The sequence below is a fragment of the Ovis canadensis genome, chromosome 2, assembly GCF_042477335.2.
Source record: "Ovis canadensis isolate MfBH-ARS-UI-01 breed Bighorn chromosome 2, ARS-UI_OviCan_v2, whole genome shotgun sequence".
Taxonomy (NCBI): Eukaryota; Metazoa; Chordata; class Mammalia; order Artiodactyla; family Bovidae; genus Ovis; species Ovis canadensis.
The window spans coordinates 49,280,244-49,304,449 of record NC_091246.1 but is presented as its reverse complement, the minus strand read 5'-3'; the positions used below and the strand labels follow the sequence as shown (position 1 = coordinate 49,304,449).

General features: G+C 47.7%; 1 protein-coding gene across 8 annotated transcripts in view; it reads left to right on the top strand.

Moving 5' to 3' along the window:
* The window catches only part of COL15A1 (collagen type XV alpha 1 chain), a 102,219-nt gene that overhangs the window by 71,832 nt on the left and 6,181 nt on the right, over positions 1 to 24,206 (top strand). For 4 of the 8 annotated variants that reach the window (XM_069576080.1, XM_069576074.1, XM_069576072.1 and 1 more), the window contains exons 23-40: positions 567 to 602; positions 4,146 to 4,208; positions 5,513 to 5,620; positions 6,563 to 6,631; positions 6,741 to 6,776; positions 9,450 to 9,503; positions 9,598 to 9,657; positions 11,113 to 11,181; positions 11,295 to 11,336; positions 14,089 to 14,134; positions 15,892 to 15,972; positions 16,383 to 16,432; positions 16,532 to 16,651; positions 17,530 to 17,674; positions 21,433 to 21,497; positions 22,819 to 22,947; positions 23,094 to 23,153; positions 23,921 to 23,980. In XM_069576080.1, the coding sequence (XP_069432181.1) occupies positions 567 to 602; positions 4,146 to 4,208; positions 5,513 to 5,620; positions 6,563 to 6,631; positions 6,741 to 6,776; positions 9,450 to 9,503; positions 9,598 to 9,657; positions 11,113 to 11,181; positions 11,295 to 11,336; positions 14,089 to 14,134; positions 15,892 to 15,972; positions 16,383 to 16,432; positions 16,532 to 16,651; positions 17,530 to 17,674; positions 21,433 to 21,497; positions 22,819 to 22,947; positions 23,094 to 23,153; positions 23,921 to 23,980 (1,293 nt within the window). The remainder of the gene's footprint in view (positions 1 to 566; positions 603 to 4,145; positions 4,209 to 5,512; positions 5,621 to 6,562; positions 6,632 to 6,740; positions 6,777 to 9,449; positions 9,504 to 9,597; positions 9,658 to 11,112; positions 11,182 to 11,294; positions 11,337 to 14,088; positions 14,135 to 15,891; positions 15,973 to 16,382; positions 16,433 to 16,531; positions 16,652 to 17,529; positions 17,675 to 21,432; positions 21,498 to 22,818; positions 22,948 to 23,093; positions 23,154 to 23,920; positions 23,981 to 24,206) is intronic. The other 4 variants (XM_069576078.1, XM_069576076.1, XM_069576079.1 and 1 more) reach the window with 1 other exon arrangement.

The window sequence follows — 24,206 nt, the reverse complement described above, 5'->3', positions numbered from 1 at the left end:
TCAATAGCTATGTGGGTAACTGGGCTTGGAGGAAAACGTGTCCTGGCACCATGTTGAGTGAACCACAAATTTTCTGTTTCCTGGAGCCTTTAAAGCGTCTGGCCATTTAAAATTCTCCCTCTCGCTGAGGGAAGAGAACTGAGTCTCACCAACTGCCCCCACTTCTAACCCCCAACACCCCAGCACACCCTTGGGGCCCACGCCTCAGAGTTTGGGAACTTCTGAGAATATCTGTGAAGGGCAGGAACTGCATCCATTGCCCCAGGGGTTCCTAAGGTCGAGAAGGAGGAGGAGTGGCTGGGGGTGGGGGAGGCTGGGACTTAGGGAGCCCAAAGTCCTGACTGGGGGTGCAGAGGCTCCAGGCTTCTGAGCATTTCCTGGCTCCGTGCCAACTAGCTGTGTGACTGCATGGTTCCTCTCCCTGTGGAATGGGTCATGAGGGCCACTGGGTGGGGACATGCTTGGGCCTTTGGGAGGTGCTAGAGGAAGTGAGCCCCTGGGGTGCAGGTTCCTGCTGGCCTGGAAGTGCTGCTCCTGAGCTGCCTCTTTGTCTTTCTGTGTCACAGGGCCCCGAGGGCATGCCTGGGCTGCCAGGATTCCCAGTGAGTACCACGTTAGCCATCCTCCTTTGTGCCCTATGGCTGTGTACATTCTGTTCCTCCCACCCGGAATGCTGTTCCTCTCCATCTGCACGGCTGAGCTCTAGTAGTCCTTGCTCACTTAGCCTTTCCTGCTTGCCCCCACCTAGAGTGATTGCGACTGAAGCGACTTAGCAGCAGCAGCTGAGTGATTGTTCCCACCTTTGAGTCTAAAATGGCTTTATTTTCACCTCTTTTCTGCCTTGAATAACAGTTACTTATGCCCCTATTCTTTTTTCCTCAACTGTACCATGATCAGCTTGCAGAGGGCCGGGTCTTGTTCATCTCTCTCTAGCCTAGGGCCAGCCAGAGCCAGAGTTGGAGCCCACGGTTGGCTTCCTATAAATGCGAGTAGATCAGTCAATCATTTCAGGTAGCTAGCATCAGAGTGGCAAATAGATGGGGAAACAGTGGAAACAGTGGCTGACTATTTTTCTGGTCTCCCAAATCACTGCAGATGGTGATTACAGCCAAGAAATTAAAAGACACTCACTCCTTGGAAGGAAAGTAATGACCAACCTAGACAGCATATTAAAAAGCAGAGACATTACCTTATTAACAAAAGTCTGTCTAGTCAAGGCTATGGTTTTTCCAGTGGTCATGTATGGATGTCAGAGTTGGACTATAAAGAAAGTTGAGCACCGAAGAATTGATGCTTTTGAACTGTGGTGTTGGAGAAGACTCTTGACAGTCCCTTGGACTGCAAGGAGATCCAACCAGTCCATTCTGAAGGAGATCAGTCTTGGATGTTCATTGGAAGGACTGATGTTGAAGCTGAAACTCCAAAGCTTTAGCCACCTGATGCAAAGAGCTGACTCATTTGAAAAGACCCTGATGCTGGGAAAGATTGAAGACAGGAGGAGAAGGGGACAACAGAGGATGAGATAGTTGGATGGCATCACCGACTCAATGGACATGAGTTTGGGTAAACTCCAGGAGTTGGTGATGGACAGGGAGGCCTGGCGTGCTGCGGTACATGGGGTCGCAAAGAGTCGGACACAACTGAGCGACTGAGCTGAACTCAGAGAGTCAGAGTAGATAAAATTCCTAGAGAGAGAGGATGGTGGTGATGGGGGACCGAAAGGGGGGAATCAGAGCCTGCAAGTCCAGTAATTAGCAGTCTGTGCACCATGCTATGGGGCTTCCACCATGGAAGGTGAAAGTGCATCTCCATGTAGGAAGTGATCAGCTGAGTGTAAATGCTTGAGCCTGCTCTGAAGCCCAAGGCTCCAGAGTGAAATCTGCACCATTTCTCTGTACAGTGCGGTTCTGAAAAGGCCTAAATGCCACTGGTGGCGTGTGTGCTGCTTCCAGGATAGGTGAGGGAAATTTATCAAAAAATGTAACAGAAATTTGTCATTGATGGTAGAATTACAAGTGGTTTCTTTTTCTACTTTTTTATATTTTCTGGGGTTTTCTATTTTTTTAAAGGAGCATATGCTCTGCAGGAAGCAACAGTTAGAACTGGACGTGGAACAACAGACTGGTTCCAAATAGGAAAAGGAGTACATCAAGGCTGTATATTGTCACCCTGCTTATTTAACTTCTATGCAGAGTACATCATGAGAAACGCTGGGCTGGAAGAAACAGAAGCTGGAATCAAGATAGCAGGGAGAAATATCAATATCCTCAGATATGCAGATGACACCACCCATATGGCAGAAAGTGAAGAGGAACTAAAAAGCCTCTTGATGAAAGTGAAAGAGGAGAGTGAAAAGGTTGGCTTAAAGCTCAACATTCAGAAAACGAAGATCATGACATCCGGTCCCATCACTTCATGGGAAATAGATGGGGAAACAGTGGAAACAGTGTCAGACTTTATTTTTTTGGACTCCAAAATCACTGCAGATGGTAACTGCAGCCATGAAATTAAAAGACACTTACTCCTTGGAAGAAAGGTTATGATCGACCTAGATAGCATATTCAAAAGCAGAGACATTACTTTGCCGACTAAGGTCCATCTAGTCAAGGCTATGGTTTTTCCAGTGGTCATGTATGGATGTGAGAGTTGGACTGTGAAGAAAGCTGAGCGCTGAAGAATTGATGCTTTTGAACTGTGCTGTTGGAGAAAACTCTTGAGAGTCCCTTGGACTGCAAGGAGATCCAACCAGTCCATTCTGAAAGAGATCAGCCCTGGGATTTCTTTGGAAGGAATGATGCTAAAGCTGAAACTCCAGTACTTTGGCCACCTCATGCGAAGAGTTGACTCATAGGAAAAGACTCTGATTCTGGGAGGGATTGGGGGCAGGAGGAGAAGGGGACGACAGAGGATGAGATGGCTGGATGGTATCACGGACTCGATGGACGTGAGTCTGAGTGAACTCCGGGAGTTGGTGATGGACAGGGAGGCCTGGCGTGCTGTGATTCATGGGGTCGCAAAGAGTCGGACACGACTGAGCGACTGAACTGAACTGAACTGATGCTCTGCTGACACTAAAAATACAGGAGAACTTGACATTAAAAAACAGGAGAGGGTGACAGCCACAGGGAAGGCCTCTCAGCTAGGAAGAGGAGGCGAGACCGCTGAGCTCCAGGCCCAGCTTGGCTGCTCCAAAACCAGAGCGCGTTCCAGACACATTTGCCTCTGAATGACTAGTTCTGTGTTCCCGAGGGAGCCTTGGGCTTCTCAGAGGAGCCTTTGGGACCACTCGAAGAGTAAGGAGGGGGCCAAATAAGCAGGATCCAGGGCACCAACAAGGCTCCATTTGATGTATTTTATATACTGGGCTTTTGTTTAAGACTTTACTTGAAAAAAGGAATGAAAAGAGTTTCACTGCTAAAAAATAATAGCAAATATTTGAGGGCCACTGCATTAACCCAGAAGAAAGGGACTTGTGAAAAGCTAAATTACATAAAAAGTGTTGAAACCCTTTTTTGGGGCAGATGTCTGGCTGTGTGAGTCATTGTCACAGATCTTAAGTGTCTGTTGGAGTTGAAAAGAGGTCACCTCTGCCCGGATGTGCAGAGTTTGGTTCTGCAGAGGGAATAGTGGAGGCAGTGGTGGGGGGTTAGAGGTGGGTGCAGAGAGGCTAAGGGGACAGGCTCGCCCCTGGTGGAGTGACAGGAGTGGAGGGTGAAGTGCCGAGAGCAGCTGGGATCACTTTGGGCGTCAGACTGGGGTGCCTGGATCCCATTCCTTAGGTAGTGGGGAGCCAGGGAGGGGGTGGGAATCATGGAGGATGGATGATGGGGGAAGTGGGCTGCAGGACAGCCCCAAGGGCCCATGGGGGAGCAGAGGCAGCAGGCAAGGCCGTTTCCGTGATGCCCATGGGAGGAAACCATAGTTCAAAGAGAATGGGGCCTCTAGGGCTCCTAACACTCAATGCTGTCTTCCTGCCCCCAGACCACAATTTCCAGACCACTTAAAATTAGGAAAACATTGTAACTGTGACTTCCACTGGCACTCTGAGTTCCTTTACTCTTGGGGGAAAAAGAAAGAAACCTTTTTTTAGTTAAAGCATTTTAATTGTGACAACCAACCAAATACTCTCCCATAACTCCTTCTAGGGCCCGAGAGGTCCAAAAGGTGACACTGGCGTGCCTGGATTTCCAGGACTAAAAGGAGAACAGGTAAGAAGGGCCAGGTATGTAGGTGGGAGAATTTGCTAAATATTTCAAATGGGTTGAAAGTAGCTGTTAACTTTTTTAAAGTTTGAGATATAACTCACGTACCATAAGATGCACCCCTTTCAATTGTGAAATTCGGTGAGTTTTAGTATAGTTGCAAGGTCATGCGGCCACCACCACTACCTAATTATAGAACATTTTCATCATGTTGGAAGAAACAGTGTGTCCTGCAGCAGTCCAGCTGTTCACGTTCATGATCTCAGGATTCCTTCAGGGTGCAGGTGCGGTGCATGGAGAAATAGATTTTCATCATCCTTGGAAAGAGAACTCAGCCAACCCTCCCACGAGTTCTGTGCTTCATCTAATTGCCTCCGCCCAGCTCTCACATTAGAATGTTCACTCCCTGAGAGCAGGCACATCCACTCCCCTTTCTGTGGCCCCAGTACTTAGCACTATGCCTCTTACAGGAATGGCACTCAAAATATTTGCTGGATGAAAGGATGTATGAGTAATGAATGCAATGAATGCTAACATTTAGAAATTCTTATTATGCTATTAAATGATTATGATTATTATAAGCTGGGGCATTCTGCAGTTGGTTAGCAGTCTTGGTCCAGAAGTTTTGGAATAAATATTTAGCATGCAGAGCACTTCCTGAGATTCCTAGGACACTGAAATGACCTTTGTACCCTTCCACATTTGCCTCTTAGAATTGATTTCCCAGGTGGTTTTTATAGGTAAGGGGAGAGTAACGTTTTCATAAATAGACTGCAGTGACTCTGTATTGGATTCATTTGTTCATCCACCCATTTATATACTCATCCTGCTTACATCCATTCCCTCTGATGTACCAGCCAGGTTCCTATGCTAGGCGCTAGGAGCGGTGAGATAAGATGTGAGGAACAGAGATGCAGAGAGCCACAGAGAGACTGGTTATTGCTATAACGGAGGTCTGTACAAAGCCAGCAGGAGAAACCCTGAGCCTGCCTTGGGATGTCAGGGATGGTTGGTGCGTCTCTAAGAGAAAGGAGCATTAGCTACTCTCTTTCCTTCCTTCCCAAACCATTTCACACTAGCCCCAAGGAAGTGGAGAGAGTTTCTAGTGTACTGTTGGACCACAGTCCAGGGGGCGGAGGGTTCAGTGTGCTCGGTCTGAGTTTAACGCTACATGAGACCTTGTCTTGGGGTGCCTTTTGCTGCCTTGGGCCTGCAGAGAGGGTGTGGGGCCAGGGCAGCTCTGGCTTGCGAAAAGCCTGGTCAAATCAGATCAGCTCTTGCCTTAAACACTCTGTTTTCCATGTGGCAAGGTCAGGTGGATCAAGAAGGACCTGCTTGCCGTCCTTGCCCCAGTGGCCTGCCACCCTGAAAACTGGGAAGAACACCCAGACAGCTCTGCTCTGACTCCTGCGGCAAACGTACTTTCTCTGGCTTTACCTGTAATGTGTTTGTGCTTGCTTCTTCTTGCTGCTGGCATGCTCAGGACTGCTTTTCCTCACCAGTTGAGTGGTAAGATCCAAATATCAAGTGTGGGCATGGGGGACAGAGAGGAGAGGCTGCTCAGATTGCTTTGGCGCCACTGCCCTGGCTGCTTCCAGCCCTATTGAAGGGAAACTTTCGTGTGGTCCAGCCCAGATCTTCAGGGGCCAGCATTGAAGTTCGGAGCCAGAGCCTTGAATGGCTCCTCTCCCTGGCCTTTCTCTGGACATTTATCTTCTTGAAAGCCTCCTGGGATGGTAGGTAGCCCTGCAGAGTGCAGGATTGGGGGCAGGATTCTGTGTCCCAGCCACCAGTCTCCCCATCTCCCCTGCGTCCCAGCAACTGAGATAACTTTGCCTGATCAGGTGAGTATTTGTACAGGAGCCTGGAGCTTGGAGGCAAAATTCCAAGACTCAGGACCCCTGTGTTGAGAGAAGCCCCCACTGATCATGCTCTCATGGCTTTCCCAATTTTAGATGTTTTAACAAGAATAAGGATTTTAGGCGAGAACACAAGCCACCAAATATATTAATGTTAGGAGCCAGAGGTTCTAGTGGGGAGCATACAGCCGGAGGTGGGGTGGACCTTGAGGATTGAGGTCCCTGGAGAATTAAGGTGGGGATGCTGAGCAAGCAGCAGCAGGATCCTTGGAGGGGCTTGCAGGACCCCAACCTGTGCTTTCAGTCAGTAACTGGAGTACATGGAGGCAACAGAGTAGACGATATTTAACCCCTTAGGAGGCTGTGCAATATTCCAGCGAGAGGTCATGTCAGGGCAGGGGGGTTGGAGAGGTGGTTTCAAGGCCAAAGAAATGGCAGTGAGCTTGTGGATAAGGTGGCAAGGTGAGGCCCAGCTTCATCGAAAGGTTCTTTGAATTACAGGGTGAGAAGGGAGAGCCAGGTGCCATCCTGACGGGGGATGTTCCTCTGGAAAGGCTGAGGGGCCAAAAGGTAATTATTCCACCAGACCCTGAAAGCACATGTCTGCTTCAAATCCCATCTTTGTTTCTGCTGCTGACCATGTTCATCTGAGTGACAGGTCTTTGTCTCCCTGTTTTAGGGTGAACCTGGAGAGCATGGAGCCCCAGGACCAATGGTAAGCCAGAGCATGTTGCCCCTAAACTGGGGTTTGAAGCATTTATTGTACTTTGGCTCAACTAAATTGAGTTATGAAAATAAAAATGATATGGCAATGTGTGTGTGTATTAATGTATCAAGGGTAGGCTGACTGTGATTAAATAAAATCTCAGTGGTTTAGCATAGTCGTGGCTTAGTTCTGACTTTTACAAAATCCACTGTGGTGGTTGCCAGTTGGGTGTCTCCCCTCCAAGCAGTGACGTGGGAGCCCATGGTGCTTATGTCCTGTGACTTCACTGTCTGGTGGATTCAGATTCACACTGGCATCTTCCAGTTGGCAGGCCAAGCTTGGGGAGGGGACAGACCATGGAAGATGATGAGTTCCACCTCTGGCCTCCACTGATGCAGGAGGCAGTGGGGTGGGTGGTGGGGGACCTTGGTCTAGCTGAGTGTCCAGAAGGAAGCGGAAAAGCAGGTGGTGGTGAGCCCCACAGTTTTACCATGGATCTTGCCAGCTATAGATTAGCAACCTGGGCCTTTTGGCTTCTGGTCTTAGATCTGCAGCTCATTTGCTATATGACCTCAGACAAGTCCTCTTCTCTCTCTGGCTTTCAGAAAATAAAGTCTGTCACTTTTTCCATTGTTTCCCCATCTATTTGCCATGAAGTGATGGGACAGGATGCCATGATCTTAGTTTTCTGAATGTTAGAGTTTTAAGACAACTTTTTCATTCTCCTCTTTCACTTTTATCAAGAGGTTCTTTAATTCCTCTTCCAGCTTGTGCTTCATCCAGCCTATCATTTCACATGATATATTCTGCATATAAGCTAAATAAGCAAGGTGACAATATACAGCCTTGACATACTCCTTTCCTGATTTGGAACCAGTCTCTTGTTCTAAGTCCAGTTCTAACTGTTGCTTCCTGACTTGCATATAGATTTCTCAGGAGGCAGGTAAGGTAGTCTGGTATTCTCATCTCTTTCAGAATTTTCCACAGTTTGTTGTGATCCACACAGTCAAAGGCTTTCGCATAGTCAATAAAGCAGAAGTAGATGTTTTTCTGGAACTCTCTTGCTTTTTCCATGATCCAGCGGATGTTGGCAATTTGATCTGTGGTTCCTCTGCCTTTTCTAAATCCAGCTTGAATATCTGGAAGTTTATCCCTTAAGTCAGGCAGAATGGATGCCCTGGAGAGGCGTCCTTGGTCCTAGCTGCAGGCTAGGGCAGACTGGGAGAGTTTTGTGTCAACTACTGGTTAATCTCTTACTAGGGTTTCCCAAATGGTGCTAGTAGTAAAGAACCCGCCTGCCAATGCAAGAGACATAGCATTCCATCCTTGGGTCAGGAAGATCCTCTGGCAACCCACTCCAGTATTCTTGCCTGGGGAATCCCATGGACAGAGGAACCTGGTGGGCTACAGTCCATCGGGTTGCAAAGAGTCGTACACAACTTTGCATACATAGCCTGTCTCAACACAGTCTATTTGCCATTTTTTCAGGGCATGGATGAACATGTTATTAGAGCAGAAAGAAGTGGCTTGATAGGTTCCAGGGTTAAACCAGTCATTCCTCTGGGAGACAGGGCAGAAGTAGCTTCAAAAAAAAGAGGTGTCCATTGGACATAGAGCTTGTTCTAGGAGGAGATCATGGATTGTATGCATCCCAGGCACTGGAAGGCATGAAGGCTCCTGCAGGAGCAGTGTCTCTGGGAGCAAGGGGACACAGAAAGCCAGCAGTGGAATGGGGTCCATGGGCGGGGCTCGTCTGGAGAACTGGGATGCCAGGCCAAGACTCTGGTCCTTAGAGACAGGTGGGAGCAAGGCAGGAACCAAATATCCTGGAGCATATTATTGGACTGGGCTGATGTGAGGAGTGGGTCTGGGCTGCATTATTCCAGCAGGGGATATGGAGAGCCCTGGGACATAATACTGAAGGCAAAGGTCCACGTTCTGAGCTGGTCCAGCACACAACTCCCTGAGAGCTGAGGCCTGGGGCTCCTGACCTCTTGTTTCCTTGTTATTCCTGACTGGCTGAGAGGGTTGGGTCCCGTGTCTGCGATGGGGTAGAACCTGTAGGAGGGATGAGCAAATGGGTCCAGCTGAACTCAGAGAGACCAGCAGCCAAGGAGCCAGGCAGGTGGATCCTCGTAGGTTTTTGTCCTCCATCCTCCTAGCAGCGGTTCATTGTCACCACTGCCCCCAAAGGTAGGCTGGACACCTCCCATCTCCCTGGCCTTTTAGTTTCTATTCGTTTCTTTTTTAATTGAAACATAGGTGACCTACAGCACTGTGTACATTTAAAGTGTGCATGGTGATTTGATACATTTATATATTGTAATATGATCGTCATTGTAGAGATAGCAGCTCTCTCACATCACATAATTATCATTTCTTTTTGTGGCTGGAATAAAGATCTAGACTCTTAGCAAGTCTGCGGATTATAATACAATGTTGTACTCCCTGCACTGTGCGTTGTTAGCTCTCCAGGACCTAGCTGTACTCGTTGCACGTTTGTAACTTAAGCCAGACCTCTCCTGCTCCCCCACCCTCCTGCCCTGTAACCGCCTTTTTACACTGTTTTGTTTTTGTTTTGTTTTGTTTTGTTTTTACTATTTTGGCTTTTTTAGATTCCACATATAAGTGACATTATACAGTATTTTTCTCTTTCTAATCTGGCATTTACTTTGCCTCCAGGGACCCAAAGGACCACCAGGACACAAAGGAGAATTTGGCCTCCCTGGACGACCTGTAGGTATCTGAGTTCCTCAGACTGCAGGTAGAAGAAGGACATGTGGGCCAGGCTGGCCTGTGGGTTTACTAAGGCCTCTCTCATTGGTTTCAGGGTCGCCCAGGACTGAATGGCCTCAAAGGCGCCAAAGGAGATCGAGGGGTCATGATCCCGGTGAGTGCCACACTAGAGGCCCAGCCCCACAACACCCAGGGACACGGCCCCAGGGCCAGTGTCAGGAGGAGGATTGGTCGGGGGCCAGGTCCAAGTGAACAGACAGAATGCTCAGGAGTGTTCTTCTTCCTCTGCTGCCACTTCCAAAGATCCGCAGCCCAGCCCTGTCCTCAGGCTCATTCTCAGGAGGTCCTGCACCAAATCCACCTTAGTGGAGCAGAAGCTTCCTCGTCCAGACCCAGAGGAGGGTGGGAGAACATGATCTGGGAATCCTCAAGAAGTCTGGTTTCAAATCCCAGGTCTTCTGACTCGGGTTATATCATGTCTTTCCTGGATTACACATTCCTGGGGGTTTCACAGGTCACTGGTGTAGGTGGAGTGGGGCTGGTGAGCATTCTTGAGAGAACACAGAAGCTCAGTCAGCTGCGTACGCAGAGCCTCACAAGATGACAGGCCCTGGAACATCCGCAGTGTCCCGCATCTGCGATAAGGAAGCTACTGTTTATTGGTGCTTTTGAGGACAAGATCTCAGTGTTGATAATAGCTCTCCTGAGAGACACTCTGTGGAGTCCTTATTTTACACAAGAGGAAAGTGGGGCCTGTAGAAGTTAGTCACCCGCTGGAGGCCCCCCATTTGCTACATACAAGTGCAGCTTGAAGTATGTTGTTGATTCTGTCTGCACCTCCTGGTCTCCAGGAGGTCTCCAATTGGTCTCCAGAAGTGGTCTCCAATTTTGTATGCCCAGAATTGCAGAAATGAGGTCGTGTTGAATCACTGGGCACTGACTCACCCACCAAGCCCTTGGGGCTGCAGGTACAGCAGCCAGTCTGGTGATCACGTGGAGCCTCCGCATGAGCGGGTGCCTCTCACCTACGGTCAGAGCCTCCCCCTCCCCCACGTCTGCTTCAGGTGCAGCTTGGGCTCCAGGATTGGCAGAGAAAACATTGCAAGGTGTCATGGCCAGGCTGACCTGGCTCTGCCATGGACTCTGCCATCTAACAGGAGTTGATGTTTATCGTTACCTTTATGAGGGGCCCTTTCAGGCACCGTATCCCAGCAAGGCCCCACCCCACCACTCCCTCCATATGAGGGATACGTGGGTGGAGGTGGTGGGCTCTGTATCCGCTGAGCACTGCTCTGGGGGTCAGAATCTGGCTTCCAGTCTCCCTTCTTCTGTGAATTGCTGCGTGGCCTTTAGCAGGTCACTTCCCCTCTCTGGCCCTTGTTTCCCCAATTGTAAACCAGCAGCGATACTTGCTCTGCTGTTGTGAAGATGCAGTGAGGACACAGAGGTAGACATGCTTCCAGAAGAGGCTGGCCTACCCGTGGGAGGAGTTAGTCGGCTTTAGAAGACCCTCCTTTCCTCGTCTCCAAACCCTGGGGAAGTACCTTGCAGCTGCCTCTGTACTTACAACAACCCGAACTCAGAAATGGCCTTTCTTGCCCCCCTTCAGGGTCCACCTGGCCTACCTGGCCCTCCAGGCCCCCCAGGACCACCGGGAGCTGTGATTAACATCAAAGGAGTAAGTTGGGGTGGGAAGGGAGAGAGACCTCCTGGGAAAGCAGGAAATGGTCCCCTACTGGCCTAAGCTGGAGTCGGGTGTCCTCAATCCCTTCTCATTCTCATTTCCAACAGGCTGTCTTCCCAATTCCAGTCCGGCCACACTGCAAAACACCAGTAAGTAGCGAACAGTCATGGCCTTACAGAGCAGGCTTTGGCATAGAAAGCAACTTAGAGAAGATAAGTTTTTAGTTTTTGTTTTGAGCCACTCTGTCAGTGTTCTCTCTGATGTCTTCAAGTGAGTAGGTGGCTCTGAATCGTATTAGGGCTTCTAAGGGCACACATGTGGACAATTGTTCTTTGCAGCCAAAAGGCAGTGTCTTTTGTTATCTTCACGTGGACATGTTAGCTTCCTGCTTGGAGCAGTATAAGAGAGGGGGAAATAGATACTTTAAAACAGAGGAGAATAAAAAGGCAATTCTGACTAGTGATCTTCACATTGGGAGCTTCAGGCTAAAATCTATAACTATGCTTTCCTAACTATCATGTTTCTGTACAGTACACAGCACCGAGAGGAGGGACTTCCTCTCCCCCTTTGTAATGACAAAACAAGCTGTGACTCAGACAAACTCACCAACCTGTCTAAGGTCACAGGAAGGACACAGCTGGGCCATCACTCAGGTCCCCTGGCACCCCTTGGTACCCCAAGGGGTCAGGCACATGCCTGTTCACCTCACTGGTCAGTGCCCTGTCCCTGAGGCCTCACCCATGTGAGGAGGATCTAGTTTTTGTGGGAAATGCAGGGAGGATGGGCCTCTCCCCATGCACAGGCATTAGTCACTGAACGTAATCATTCACTCAGCAAGGATTTATCAAAGATTTACGAATGCCAAGTACACATGAGGCCCCAGAACTGCAGCAGTGAACTAGACAGGCGTGGCCTCTGTTCTCGGGAGCCTGCAAATTACAATTTAGAAAGGTTCTTTGAAGCGGGTTCTTAATTGATGTCTGTAGGGGTGGTGATGAGACTTGGGTCAAGGGCTTTAAAATGACACAGTTTGACGGAGTGTTTGCTCAGACATCTGTCCACGTCTAAACTTTGAAACAATCAATTCTGCAACCCAGGGCCTGGGAACTCTGGTCTTGAAGGCAGAGGATGGACCCACCTGTATAGGGACCTACCTGTGTAAGGTGATCTGAGAGATGGCTGCCTCCCACCATAGACATGGAATCATAGCCTAGAGAGGCAAGGTCTCTCTATGAGTTGGTGCCTAAAGCCCCTCCCAACAAACATGATATCAGGCTTCAAATGGACTGACTGTGGGACAGAACTTGGAAAACTCAAGAGTATTGCATAATGCTACTGCAATTGCTGTGACCTATGGATGTGAGAGTTGGACTGTGAAGAAGGCTGAGCGCCGAAGAATTGATGCTTTTGAACTGTGCTGTTGGAGAAGACTCTTGAGAGTCCCTTGGACTGCAAGGAGATCCAGCCAGTCCATTCTGAAGGAGATCAGCCCTGGGATTTCTTTGGAAGGAATGATGCTGAAGCTGAAAGTCCATTACTTTGGCCACCTCATGCGAAGAGTTGACTCATTGAAAAGACTCTGATGCTGGGAGGGATTGGGGGCAGGAGAAGAAGGGGACGACAGAGGATGAGGTGGCTGGATGGCATCACTGACTCGATGGACGTGAATCAGAGTGAACTCCAGGAGTTTGTGATGGACAGGGAGGCCTGGCGTGCTGCGATTCATGGGGTCTCAAAGAGTCAGACACGACTGAGCGACTGAACTGAACTGAACTGATGCCAGGATCCTTTGCAATGTCCATGGCCACTGGGGCTCATGATGTTACTTTAAAAAAGCCAGAGATGAGCTAAGAGCATTTGATTTTGATTTCATGTTGCCTGGCTGGATACCATGCAGGCTTGAGTGTGGGTTTCTTGACCAGCTCTCAAAATAGACAGTTGAATAAGAAATGATTCCTCTCACATCCAGCATTTCACGGGCTTCTTCTCATTTCATCCCCTTTCTAATACCGTAACAATTAACAGCTCACTCCTGGAGTGGAGGAACTTCATCAGCACAGCTGTCAGATACCTGCTTGGCACTACTGCCTTTGTCCTTAACTTAGAAATGTTTTTCCTGGAAGATTACTGTCCCTTTCCCATATCTTCTCTTGGTGACACCTGAGCAGCTTGTGACCCTCCAAACCAAAAGTATGGGAGGATCTGGGATCAGAGGGATCATTTTGATTCACATATTAACTGGGAAAAAGCTGGAGGTGGGCTTATAAAAGGAAGGTGGCAGATAGCTCTGTTATTAAAGAAAAAGAAAGAAATGCAGGAAACGGGATGAACTGAGAAGGAATATTATCTTGAACAGCTTGGACTCCAGACCCCTGGCACTTAATGGGAAGTCAAGGAGTTCCCCAATCTAATGATAACACCTCTTTATTAATTACCACCATCAACTCCTGTTCTGGGTGCTCATCTTTGATTACACATAGTAGCTATCTAAGGGCTGGCCCAGGTTCATGACTTGAGCACATCACTTACCATCGCTCGACCTCTCATATGAGTCAGTCCTAACTGATCAGAAAGGAGGCCAAGAATGCTCATGGTTGGCCAGACCAACATTGCCATGACTTATCTTTCCCTTTGCAGAGTTTTTCAGCCCATAGATCTCACCTTGGCTCAGCTACACGATGCACCACCCCCGACCCCTACACCTGCCAGTTGAAGACCTGAGATGCTTTGCATTGAGAGGCACTGGGGAGCTCAGGGCTTTTGGGAGCTCCAATATCCAGGGCAGGCCTAAATCCATGACCTTGGCCCTTGCCCCTGGGACAGGGGACTAGCTCCCTGTGCATACAAAAACCAGAACAGGGTTTACAGTGTATGACCTTGGCTTTCTCTCTCTCTCTCTAGGTTGGTACCACATATTCTGGAAATTCAGAACTCATCACTTTTCATGGTACACACTCCTGTTTCTCTGGAATGTTTCCTGACCCTCCTATCTCTGCAGAAGTGGTTTCTGTTTGCCCAGTTCTGGGCATAAACTAGGTGCTCTGAAAAGTCTGACTGCGCTGTGGGAGGGGTGGTAGTTGAACCGTGGGCACCTCTGTTTGCTTGTGTCACCCAGCTGCCTATTTTATGCATCTTGTCTGAGCCTCCTGGCTAGTAGCCAGCACTCCATTTTTCCATTCGTGTGTTAGTTTGTTCATAATGCATCCACTGATAGCTTCTCCTCAACTGGTGCTGTCCCATTCACTGGGCTGAAACAGATGGATCCCTTGTTCTTCTTGCCACCCAGGCCCTTAGACTCTGCTGGGTGAGACCATTGAAAAAGTCATTACAGTGCAGTATACCAAGAGCTAGTGCGGGGAGGCCCTGGCAGCTCAGAAGGCCTTTGCATGAGAGCGTTCCTGGACCAGCAGCATCAGCACTCCTGGAGCTTGTTAGGAATGTAGACCCTTGGGCCTCATCACAGACCTGCTCGGTCAGAAGCTGCATTTTCACAAACTCCCTCTGAGGTGTATACACATACAGTGTGTTGTGAGACATGCTGGCTCTGAGCGATTTTTAAACTTTAGCATGTTTGCAGCTGGTGGGAGCTTATCTACCAGTCATCAGACAGGAAGTAGGCCAGGAGACAGGAGCTGCAGGCGAGCAGTGACTCTGGTCCTCTGTCCCCATACACTGTCACACCATGCGTGCCTGTTTTGATTGAGAAGTCTGGACACTTGCAGTTTAAACAGGGAAAGGTCCATTTTTTTCCGCTGATAGTGACCTCTGGCTCAGCTCTGTCACCCCTGGCCTGCCAGGTGGCTGTCTCCCTGATGGTATCTATTGTCACGGGTTTTTGGTCACATTTGGTTACAAAATCCAGGATGTTCTCAGACTTCTTGTTCAGATCCAATTCAAGGTTCTCACTTCCTCTGGTGCCAAGTTGACCTTGGGGAGGAGCAGGTGGAGCTGGATTTGTTTTGTCGGATCCCCTGTGTATGGGTACACATTGGTCAGTCTCTCTCAGGAACTAGGAGTTCAAAACTCTAGTGTCCCCCCGCTTATCCAGGTTGGGAAAGGGCACTGCCTCCATTTCCAAGCTCTGCACTCCCAGGAGGCTCCCTCTGAGCCTGTCTCCAAGATAAAGAGCTGGGGAAGAAGGGAAGGCTCTAAGGCTGATTCTGCAGAAACAGTGCTTCTCATAAGTCCTCTGGGAAGTGAGATATGGTACTGTTGGCATTCTTCCAACTGTGAGTGAAATACTTACAACCCTTAACTGTCTTCTGTGGCACTCCTGGGACATTGCTCCCTTCCCCTTACACCGCTGTGTTGCCCAGGCTTAGGTGATATGGGACTGAGTGCTTGACTTGGTGTTGAGTCTCAGTCCACGTGCATGAGGCCATCCAAGAGAGCTCACTGTAGCCTCTGCTGTGCTCCCATGATGCACTGCTGGCACCTTGATGATGGTTCTTATTCCATCCTGCCTGGTGCTCCCCTGACTGTGTCTGTCTCCCTGAGAGCTTCCCAAGGTCAGGAATTGTGTCTGCTGCGTCTCCCTCTGCCTCTCCATCCTACAGCAAAGGATTTTATACCCTCAATAAGCTTTTGTGTGTTGATTGGACTTAAGAGGCTCTATTTCAAAACCTGTCTCAAAAATGTCTTATATAGAATGAAGGTGTTTTTCCACTATCTTTTTTTTTAAAATATGTGTGTATTTGGTGGCAGGTGTTAAAGGAGAAAAAGGATCCTGGGGCCTTCCCGGCTCAAAAGGAGAAAAAGGCGACCAGGGGCCCCAGGGACCACCAGGTATCCCCACTCTTGTTCTGGCTATTGTCCTTTATTTTTGTTCTCGAGAAAGCCAACAGAGCCAGTAAGTGAGGCTAATTACATTACCACCCTGCCTGCAAGCTCCATGAAATTCCAGAGAGACCCAGTCGTGGGTGATGCATGTTCAAGATGGAACATTGTTAGGAGAAACCAGAAGTTCCCATCATTCCAGCTTCATATGCAAAATGAGCCCCAGAGAGGACCAGGGAAGAGCCTAAGATCCCACAAGGTCACAGAGCCTGGACTGGGGCTCATATTCAAGCTGTGTCCCCTCTACCAGCTAAACCAGTATGAGGTCATTTCGACTAGGCACTCATCATGTTCCTAGACGCTTTGGTGTTTGAATTTCTGAGACTGATTGCAAAGTTTAGAAAGTATTTCTTTTTCAGGCCCTCCTGTGGATCCAGCTTACCTGAGGCACTTTCTGAACAGCTTGAAGGTGAGCTTTTCTGAACTTGTGGCCTGTGTTTCCAAGTTCTCAGGCTTGTGTCAGAGACTGGTTCATCTGACTCTGAATGTTCTCTGAATGATATTCCAGGGGGAGAATGGAGACAGGGGACTCAAAGGAGAAAAAGGAGACTCTAACAGTGGCTTCTCTGGCTTCTCCGGCTTCTCCGCGTCAGGACCGCCGGGCCTGCCGGGAAGCCCAGGTCTGGTGGTGAGTAGTGACCCCTCCAAGTCCCTTTCCTCACTGAATCCTGGAGTTCCTGGAAGCCTCCCAGTGTGATTAGGCAGCTGGAAGCAAGGGCCAGTCACAGGCTAGAGGCAGGCCTTTGGTGTCAGCCTCTCTCCCCAATACTTGCTAACTGGTGGGGAGCCTGGCTGAGGCCACGGAGGAGAGGGAGCTGGCCAAGGCCATGTGCATGCAGGTAGCTTCCGTGTCACCCACTGCATTGCCTTATTCACACCAGTGGTGGAAAAGTCACTCAATGCAAAGAGTTGTTAATGGTAGACACATCAGATAATCGAGGCAGAAGCAAAGGTGAGGATGATATTTTTAGAGTGGCTATTTGATTCTTCTGGAATTCCATCAAACAAGGAGCCCCTAAGTCAGCTTGGTCTTCTTAGGATGAGAAGCTTTTCCAGGTCACAAGAAAGAAATTCAGTTTATGTCTCCAATGAGATTATGACGAGATCATTGACCCTCAGGGGCCTGGAACTCGCCATGAGCAAGACAAAGCAAGCCAGGAGGCCAGGATTCTCCTCCAAGCTCTGCTGCCAATTTGCCCTGAGACCTTGGCCAAGCCCTACCCTTCTCTGGGCCTCTGTTTCTCCATCTGTGAAATGCCAAGGCTGAACTAGATGACCTCCAGTGGACCTTGTAAGTCCAGGGCTTCCTGGGCTTATCTCCTGTCATTCAACATAACAACTAGGCCGCCGCTTGTTAAGTCTTCCACCACCTGGCTTGTGCCCAGGCTTGAAGACGAAGATAACAATAGCGGGAGTTTGCTGACTTCTTACCAATGTCCTGACAACAAAACCAGACTTCTAGTGACTAATAGTGCTTTCTCTCTTCTGTTACCATGCACCTGACAGGGCCAGAAGGGGGAAGCCGTTGTCGGGCCCCAGGGACCCCCAGGTGATCCTGGCCTGCCTGGGCCACCTGGCTTTGGGAGACCTGGTTCCCCTGGGCCACCAGGACCCCCGGGACCACCAGGACCTCCAGCTATCCTAGGAGCAGGTCAGTACTGTGAGTCACCACTTCTGGGTGGCATGTCAGAGACACACTGTCTGACAGAGGCTGTTTCCTGGACTGAGCCTTCGTTCTTTTCTTTTGTTTTAAACTGAGATATCATTTGCATGCCAAAGAATTCACTCACTGAAGTGGACAACTGAATTGTTTTTAATATATTCACAAGGTTGTGCAGCCTTCGCCTCTCCCTAGCTCCAGGACATTTTCATCACCTCAGATAGAAATCCTGTACCAATTAGTAGTGACTCCTCTTTCCAAACCTTGATCTTGTCCTGGTCTTGGAAACCACTGATCTACTTTCTGTCTCTATGCATTTGCCTATTCCAGATATTTCGTATCAGTGGAGTCACACAGCATGTGGCCTTCGGCTTCTTTCATTTACCATAATGTTTCCAGAGTTCCCCCAAGTGTCCCATGTATCGTTTTGTTTATTCATTCATCAGGTCATGGACACTTGAGTTGTTTCCACTTTTCTGGCTATTTTGTGTAGTGCTGCAGTGAGCATTTATATACAGGTTTTTGTGTGAACATATGTCTTCAGTTCTCTTGGGCTTATACCTAGGAGTAGAATTGCTGGGTCATATATGTGATGGAAGGTGAAGGTGAAGTCGCTCAGTCATGTCCGACTCTTTGCGACCCCGTGGACTGTAGCCCACCAGGCTCCTCCATCTATGAGATTTTCTAGGCAAGAGTACTGGAGTCGGTTGCCATTTCCTTCTTCAGGGGATCTTCCCTACTCAGGGATCAAACCCGGGTCTCCTGCATTGTAAGCAGATGCTTTACCATCTGAGCCACTAGGGAACCCCCAAATATATGTGATTACTCTATATATAACCCTTGGAGAAACTGCCAGACTGTTTTTAAAAGTGACTATATTTTGCTTTCCCACTAGCAGTGTACAAAGGTTATAATTTCTCCTTGTTGTCATCATTTGTTATTATATCTTTTTTATTCTAGCCATCATTCATTCTTGTGAAATAATATCTCATCATGGTTTTGATTTGCATTTCCCTAAAGACTGATAATGTTGGACATCTTTTCGTGTGTGGATGTGAACTTCTTGGCTGCTTTGTCAATGCCTGGGCCTTAAGGGACTTGAGGACCAGCATTGATTCTAATCCTCTATGTAAAAAATTTTTTTATCCCTTGGTACCTCACTTCCTCAAATGAAAAATGTATGAAATAGAAGAAAATCTCCATTTATTGAATACTTACCAAGTGCCAGGCCATCTGCTAGTCACTGTCCTACATTATTTTATGGATTCCTACAAAGTCTTTCAAGGAAAGTATTAACATCCCCATTTTATAGATGAGGAAAGTGAGGCCCAGAGATGTTTAGGAACCTTTCTGAGGTCACATAGCCAATAAATGGCACCAGATTAGGACCCAGATCAGGACCCAGGTCAGAGTAACTCTGAAGCCTACATTCTTTCCATAGTGGCAGTAATAGCATGAATACCTCATTTTTTGTTGTTTGGGTCGGCATGAGCCAGGTGTGGTGGAAGCACACCCGGGAAGAGACCTATAGTGTCTGGGGCATCTGGGAGGACTTTACACAGGAAATGACTTTGGGCAAGTGACAGAAATGGAACTCAAACTAGTTCAAGTAGCAGGGAAGCTCACTGCGTGTGAAGGAGGGTGAACAATCAGTGTGTGGGAGGGGCCGGCACGCAGTGAGACTTCAGATATAGCCAGAACCAGGGAGTCAGTCCCTGTGAGGATTCTCCATCTGTTGCTGTCTGTAGCTAAGCTTCTCTCTGAGCGCAGCTTCATGCTTCTTCACCACAGACCACATCCTCTACATGGTGGGAAATACCAACAACCTACAGCTTCCACTGTCATCTACAAATCTTGGCCTTCTTTCTCAGTTTTCATTTGAAAAGCCTTGGCATAGGGATGTTCTGGGGACAGATTCTGACTGACCTGTCCTGGGCCAGGTGCCCGACTTGGACCAGTCACCTGTGGCCAGGAGGTGGGACCACATGAGAACGTGGCAGCTCCTTCTGGACCTGAATGGCCATAGAGGTGAAGGGGAAGCTCTCAGGAGCAGGTAGGGATGCTGGTCCCATAGGTGCCCATACAGCCTTGAGGGATAGAAGGGAATTGCAAGAGGTGGAGGGATATTGCAGGGTAAGTACAAGATGCAGAGACTCTGTTGTCCACAGTAGCCCTAAACTGGGGGCCCCAGGACTCCTTGCTCCATTGGGAAGAACTACCCTTCACACAATATATGATGGTTCACAGTTTACAAAACACTTCCATATCCATTATCCCATTTCATCTTCACAGCAACCCCAGGAGGAAGATGAAATGGATAAGATTATAAAACTCATCTTATGGATGAAGGCATCAAAGCTCAGAGAGGTTAAGAGACTAACTCAAGGTCACAGATGCTAGGAAGAGGCATGGCTGGGGTCCAAACCCAAGTCCTCAGACCCTCTTTCCACTAGAGACATTCACCACCTGTGTGAGAATATTCAGGTCCTATGTCAGAACTGCAGGCTTATGTACACAACCTGAAAAATCTCATGCAGTAGTTTTACTGTGCTGTATTAAGTCGCTTCAGTTGTGTCTGACTTTGCAACCCCATGGACTGTAAGCTGCCAGACTTCCCTGCCCATGGAGATTCTCCAGGCAAGAATACTGGAGTGGATTGCTATGCCCTCCTCCAAGGGATCTTCCCGACCCAGGGATGAACTGAACCTGCATCTCTTACTTTCTGCATTGGCAAGTGGGTTCTTTACCACTAGCGCCACCTGGGAAGCCCCAAGTTTTACTGGGACTTGTGCAAATACCCTTAACCCTGCCAAGAGTTTTGCAGATTTTGAGGGGAGACAGGAGGTTAGAAAGATAGAAAGAGAACAACAAAATAGCTGTGATGATATTTGTGTTTGCCTAAAGTAAGGGCTATTCATTTGGGAACCATAAACTCCTAGGAATTTCAAGGATGTGCCTCAGAGAGCTATCATCCCACTAAGCAGAAAAGTGTGTGTGTGTGTGTGTCTGTGTGTCTGTGTGTCTCTATCCTAGGGGAGAGGGCCTTGACCTGATTTTTAAGGGCATTTTGACTTTTCAAAAGCTAAGAATCTCTGGTTGGATACTATACAGTTTGCAAAGCACATTCCTAGTTTGTATTTTTCTCAGTTCTCAACATAGGCTAGTGGAGAAGAAATATCTGTTTATATTTCACTGATGAAGCTGGGGTTCAGAGAGCTTGTTACTTCCCCAACCTCACACAGCTGAGAATCAACAAACCATGGTCTTCAGTCTTCTGGCTAGAAGACAAGGGCCCTGTCACTGCCTTACCCTGCCCTCCTATAGCTTGGCACCTTTTCTTTTTTCTGAGTCTTCTTCCTCTGTTCAGTAATTACCTGTTTGTTCCTTGGGACAAGTAAGTTGTATGAATCAGGGCATTTGGGGATGCAAGTGACAGAAAGCTCAACTCAGACTGACTTATACAAACAGCAGAAACAAAAGAAATGTATTCACTTACAAATCTGGAAAGTCTTAGGCATGACTTCATTCAGGGCTACAGTTAAGAATCTCAGCTCTCCCCTAAGCCAGCCAAATGTGGCTGAGTCATAAGCTGGGCACAGAGCTCCTAAGATTCGGTTACAAGGTGCAACGTTTGCAGTTGCAAACATTGTGAGTAAGGTGGTGAACACTCTCTCAGTGATCGGCTAACATCAGAGGCATTTTGCAGACAGTGTGCTTTTCTGTAACTTCTCTTTCCTGTTTTATCTTAGCTGTGGCCCTTCCAGGCCCACCTGGCCCTCCAGGACAACCAGGGCTTCCCGGATCCAGGAACCTGGTCAGTATTATCATCAGGGAGTCTTCATCCTTCTGCTTTGGATGAGTTTGTTTAGAACTGTGGCTGCAGTGTTTAGGGGCTGGCACACCTTTCTCTGTTGGAGTTGGGCCTCCATGACAACAGAATTGGTATAATTCCACAAACAGGATATTTATTATACTATTTGGATGACTTAGTAAAAAGATACAGATGACAGAATCATTTATGATTTAGGTTCCACAAGAGCCAAGTGTATTACATCAAAAAACACAAGCACAAGAGTGTAAACAACATTATAGGCCACCCTGTGCTGGTCACATTTCCCCTGGGTAATGCAGCATTCTCCATTTTACCAAAGAAGGTCTCTTGTACCTTCATTACCCTGTGGATCGCCTTACTCTGTGTGGCACACGGAGACTATTGTGATGCACAGAAAGAGAAACAAATGCCCCATTAGGCTGTCAGGAGTCCTAGCAATGTACATTGGTCTTTGATAGATTTTAGCTGGAAATTTGGGCTGCCAGATGAAAAACTGTCCAACAGTTGATGAAATTTTTGATATTTGGTGCCTTTGAGGGATGTCTGGGTCATTTTAGTGCACAAAGTCATTATCTTCAAAGCTAGGCAAAAATTAAGTTTTTATAATCTTTCTCAGTTGAAGACAAAAATAGGAATTTCCTGGTCTGATATTTCTCTGAGACTTGATACTTGATAGATTTTTTCCTGCTTTTATGTCTGTGCCTAGAGAGGCCAAGATGATTTTCTAATCTTTGGCAGTTGTCTAGACAGAGAAATTATAGACCCCCTATTTTCTTCTAAGTATTTATTATTGGAACTACTCAGCCAGGCTGAAAAAAAGGTTCAGGACCTAGGTAGAGTCACTCTCTTGTTCATATTTCTGAATCCAAATGAAAACACTTCTGAAACCCTGTAAGCAGCAGCGTGAGCTAACGGAACACACGTAACAATGTCTGTGCCATGGAGCAACTCACGCGAACGGAAGCGGCAAAACCCAGCTGTGATTTTCCCAACACCAACGCCCAGCAGAGCCAGCTCCGCTGACAGTTTTCAAATGCCTTCAGACTCACAGGATATTCTCTTCTTTGTTTAATTTTTTTATTGTAAATGAGATTTACGTTTCAAGGTAATGAATGTTTTTGTTTGATCAAAAGGCAAGTCCTTTGATTATTGATGAAATTATATATCTCTCTGTGGCACAATAACCTTTTCATTGACTGTGAGGGGATGGCTCATATTTGGCTTTACAAAGAGGCTGGGCTTTCAAATCGTGCCATCGCTCTAATGGTAACTGTGGTGTTTGGTATTTAAAATTACCTAACAGGTTACAACATTTAGCAACATGGATGACATGTTACAGAAAGCACATTTGGTCATAGAAGGGACATTCATCTACTTGAAGGACAGCGCTGAGTTTTTCATTCGGGTCAGAGATGGTTGGAAAAAATTACAGGTAATTCTTAAACTCCTTTTAACAGACTGTCTCTAAGTACCCTCTAAAAATCACAGTCTGCTCCTATAAATGCCATTTTCTGATTTGAAAATGCACAAACAGTTTCCAGTTGATGTTTCATTTTCAACATCCTCTTTTCCTTAAAGCTGGGAGAACTGATTCCCATTCCGGATGACAGCCCTCCTCCCCCTGCGCTTTCCAGCAATGTGAGTCCTCTCCCTGCCTTACTTCTAGCTCCTTCATTCATCAGCACTGACTGAATCCCCTTGGCATCCAGTATCAAGCTCTCTGACTCCGGACAGCCAGCCCTGCCAGGTTCACTATCTGGCAGAAGCCCAGAAATTACCAAGTGCCTAAAGAACGTTCTCACACTGGATGGCAGGGTGGGCGGGGGGGTGGGGCGGGTAGGGATGGTAGGTGGAGCTGGACCCAGAGGCTGGAGACCTGCCATTCCTGTGTCACAGCTGAGTCCTCTTGGGCAAGGGACTCCCCTTCTCTTGGCATCAGTTTATTGATCTGTGAAAACATGGTTGGCATAAGCAATCTAGAAGAACCCTTTAATATTTGATACTGAGACTTCCTTACCTAATTAAAACATTAACAACTTGCATTGTCCAATGTTTTAACCTTACAGCTACCCTTTCAGGTAGGTACTATCATTCCCACTTTGCACGTGAGGAAACTGAGGCTCTGAAGGGGTGCCTTGCTCTATGAAGTGAATGAGTTGTTTATAAAACATGGGAATTCTGCTTTTTGGTTCAGTGCTCTTTCTAAAAGCCTTGAGAATATTGCTCCCTTTCTGAGGATCATTTTTCGTTCATGCATGAAATTCTTCAGTTAAGTGTGGTGCAAAGACCATGACAAACTATTTAAGACAGGTTTTTAAGAAACAGTGCACTTGTACCTTAATATATAGAAAAGAACAGAGTGAATGTATGTTTAGGACTGTTTGTTTTCTTTTTTTACCGTACAGCCTCATCAGCCTCAACTTTCACTGACATCTATTTCAAATGTCAATTACGACAGACCTGCAGTAAGTACGATTCATGCGTTTACTCTACAAATGCCGAAAGTGTGTCTACCATGTGCCAGGCCCCGTGCTTGGTATGCAGTTTGTTTAGATAATTGCAGGAAATACAACAAGGCCTGTGCACTCTTGTCCCTGTTGAGTCTGCTCCACCATCTCTACAGACCAGCCTCTGCAAAGGTCTTTCCTCCCGCCTCCTCTCTACCCTACCCCAGGACACAGACATAGGTTA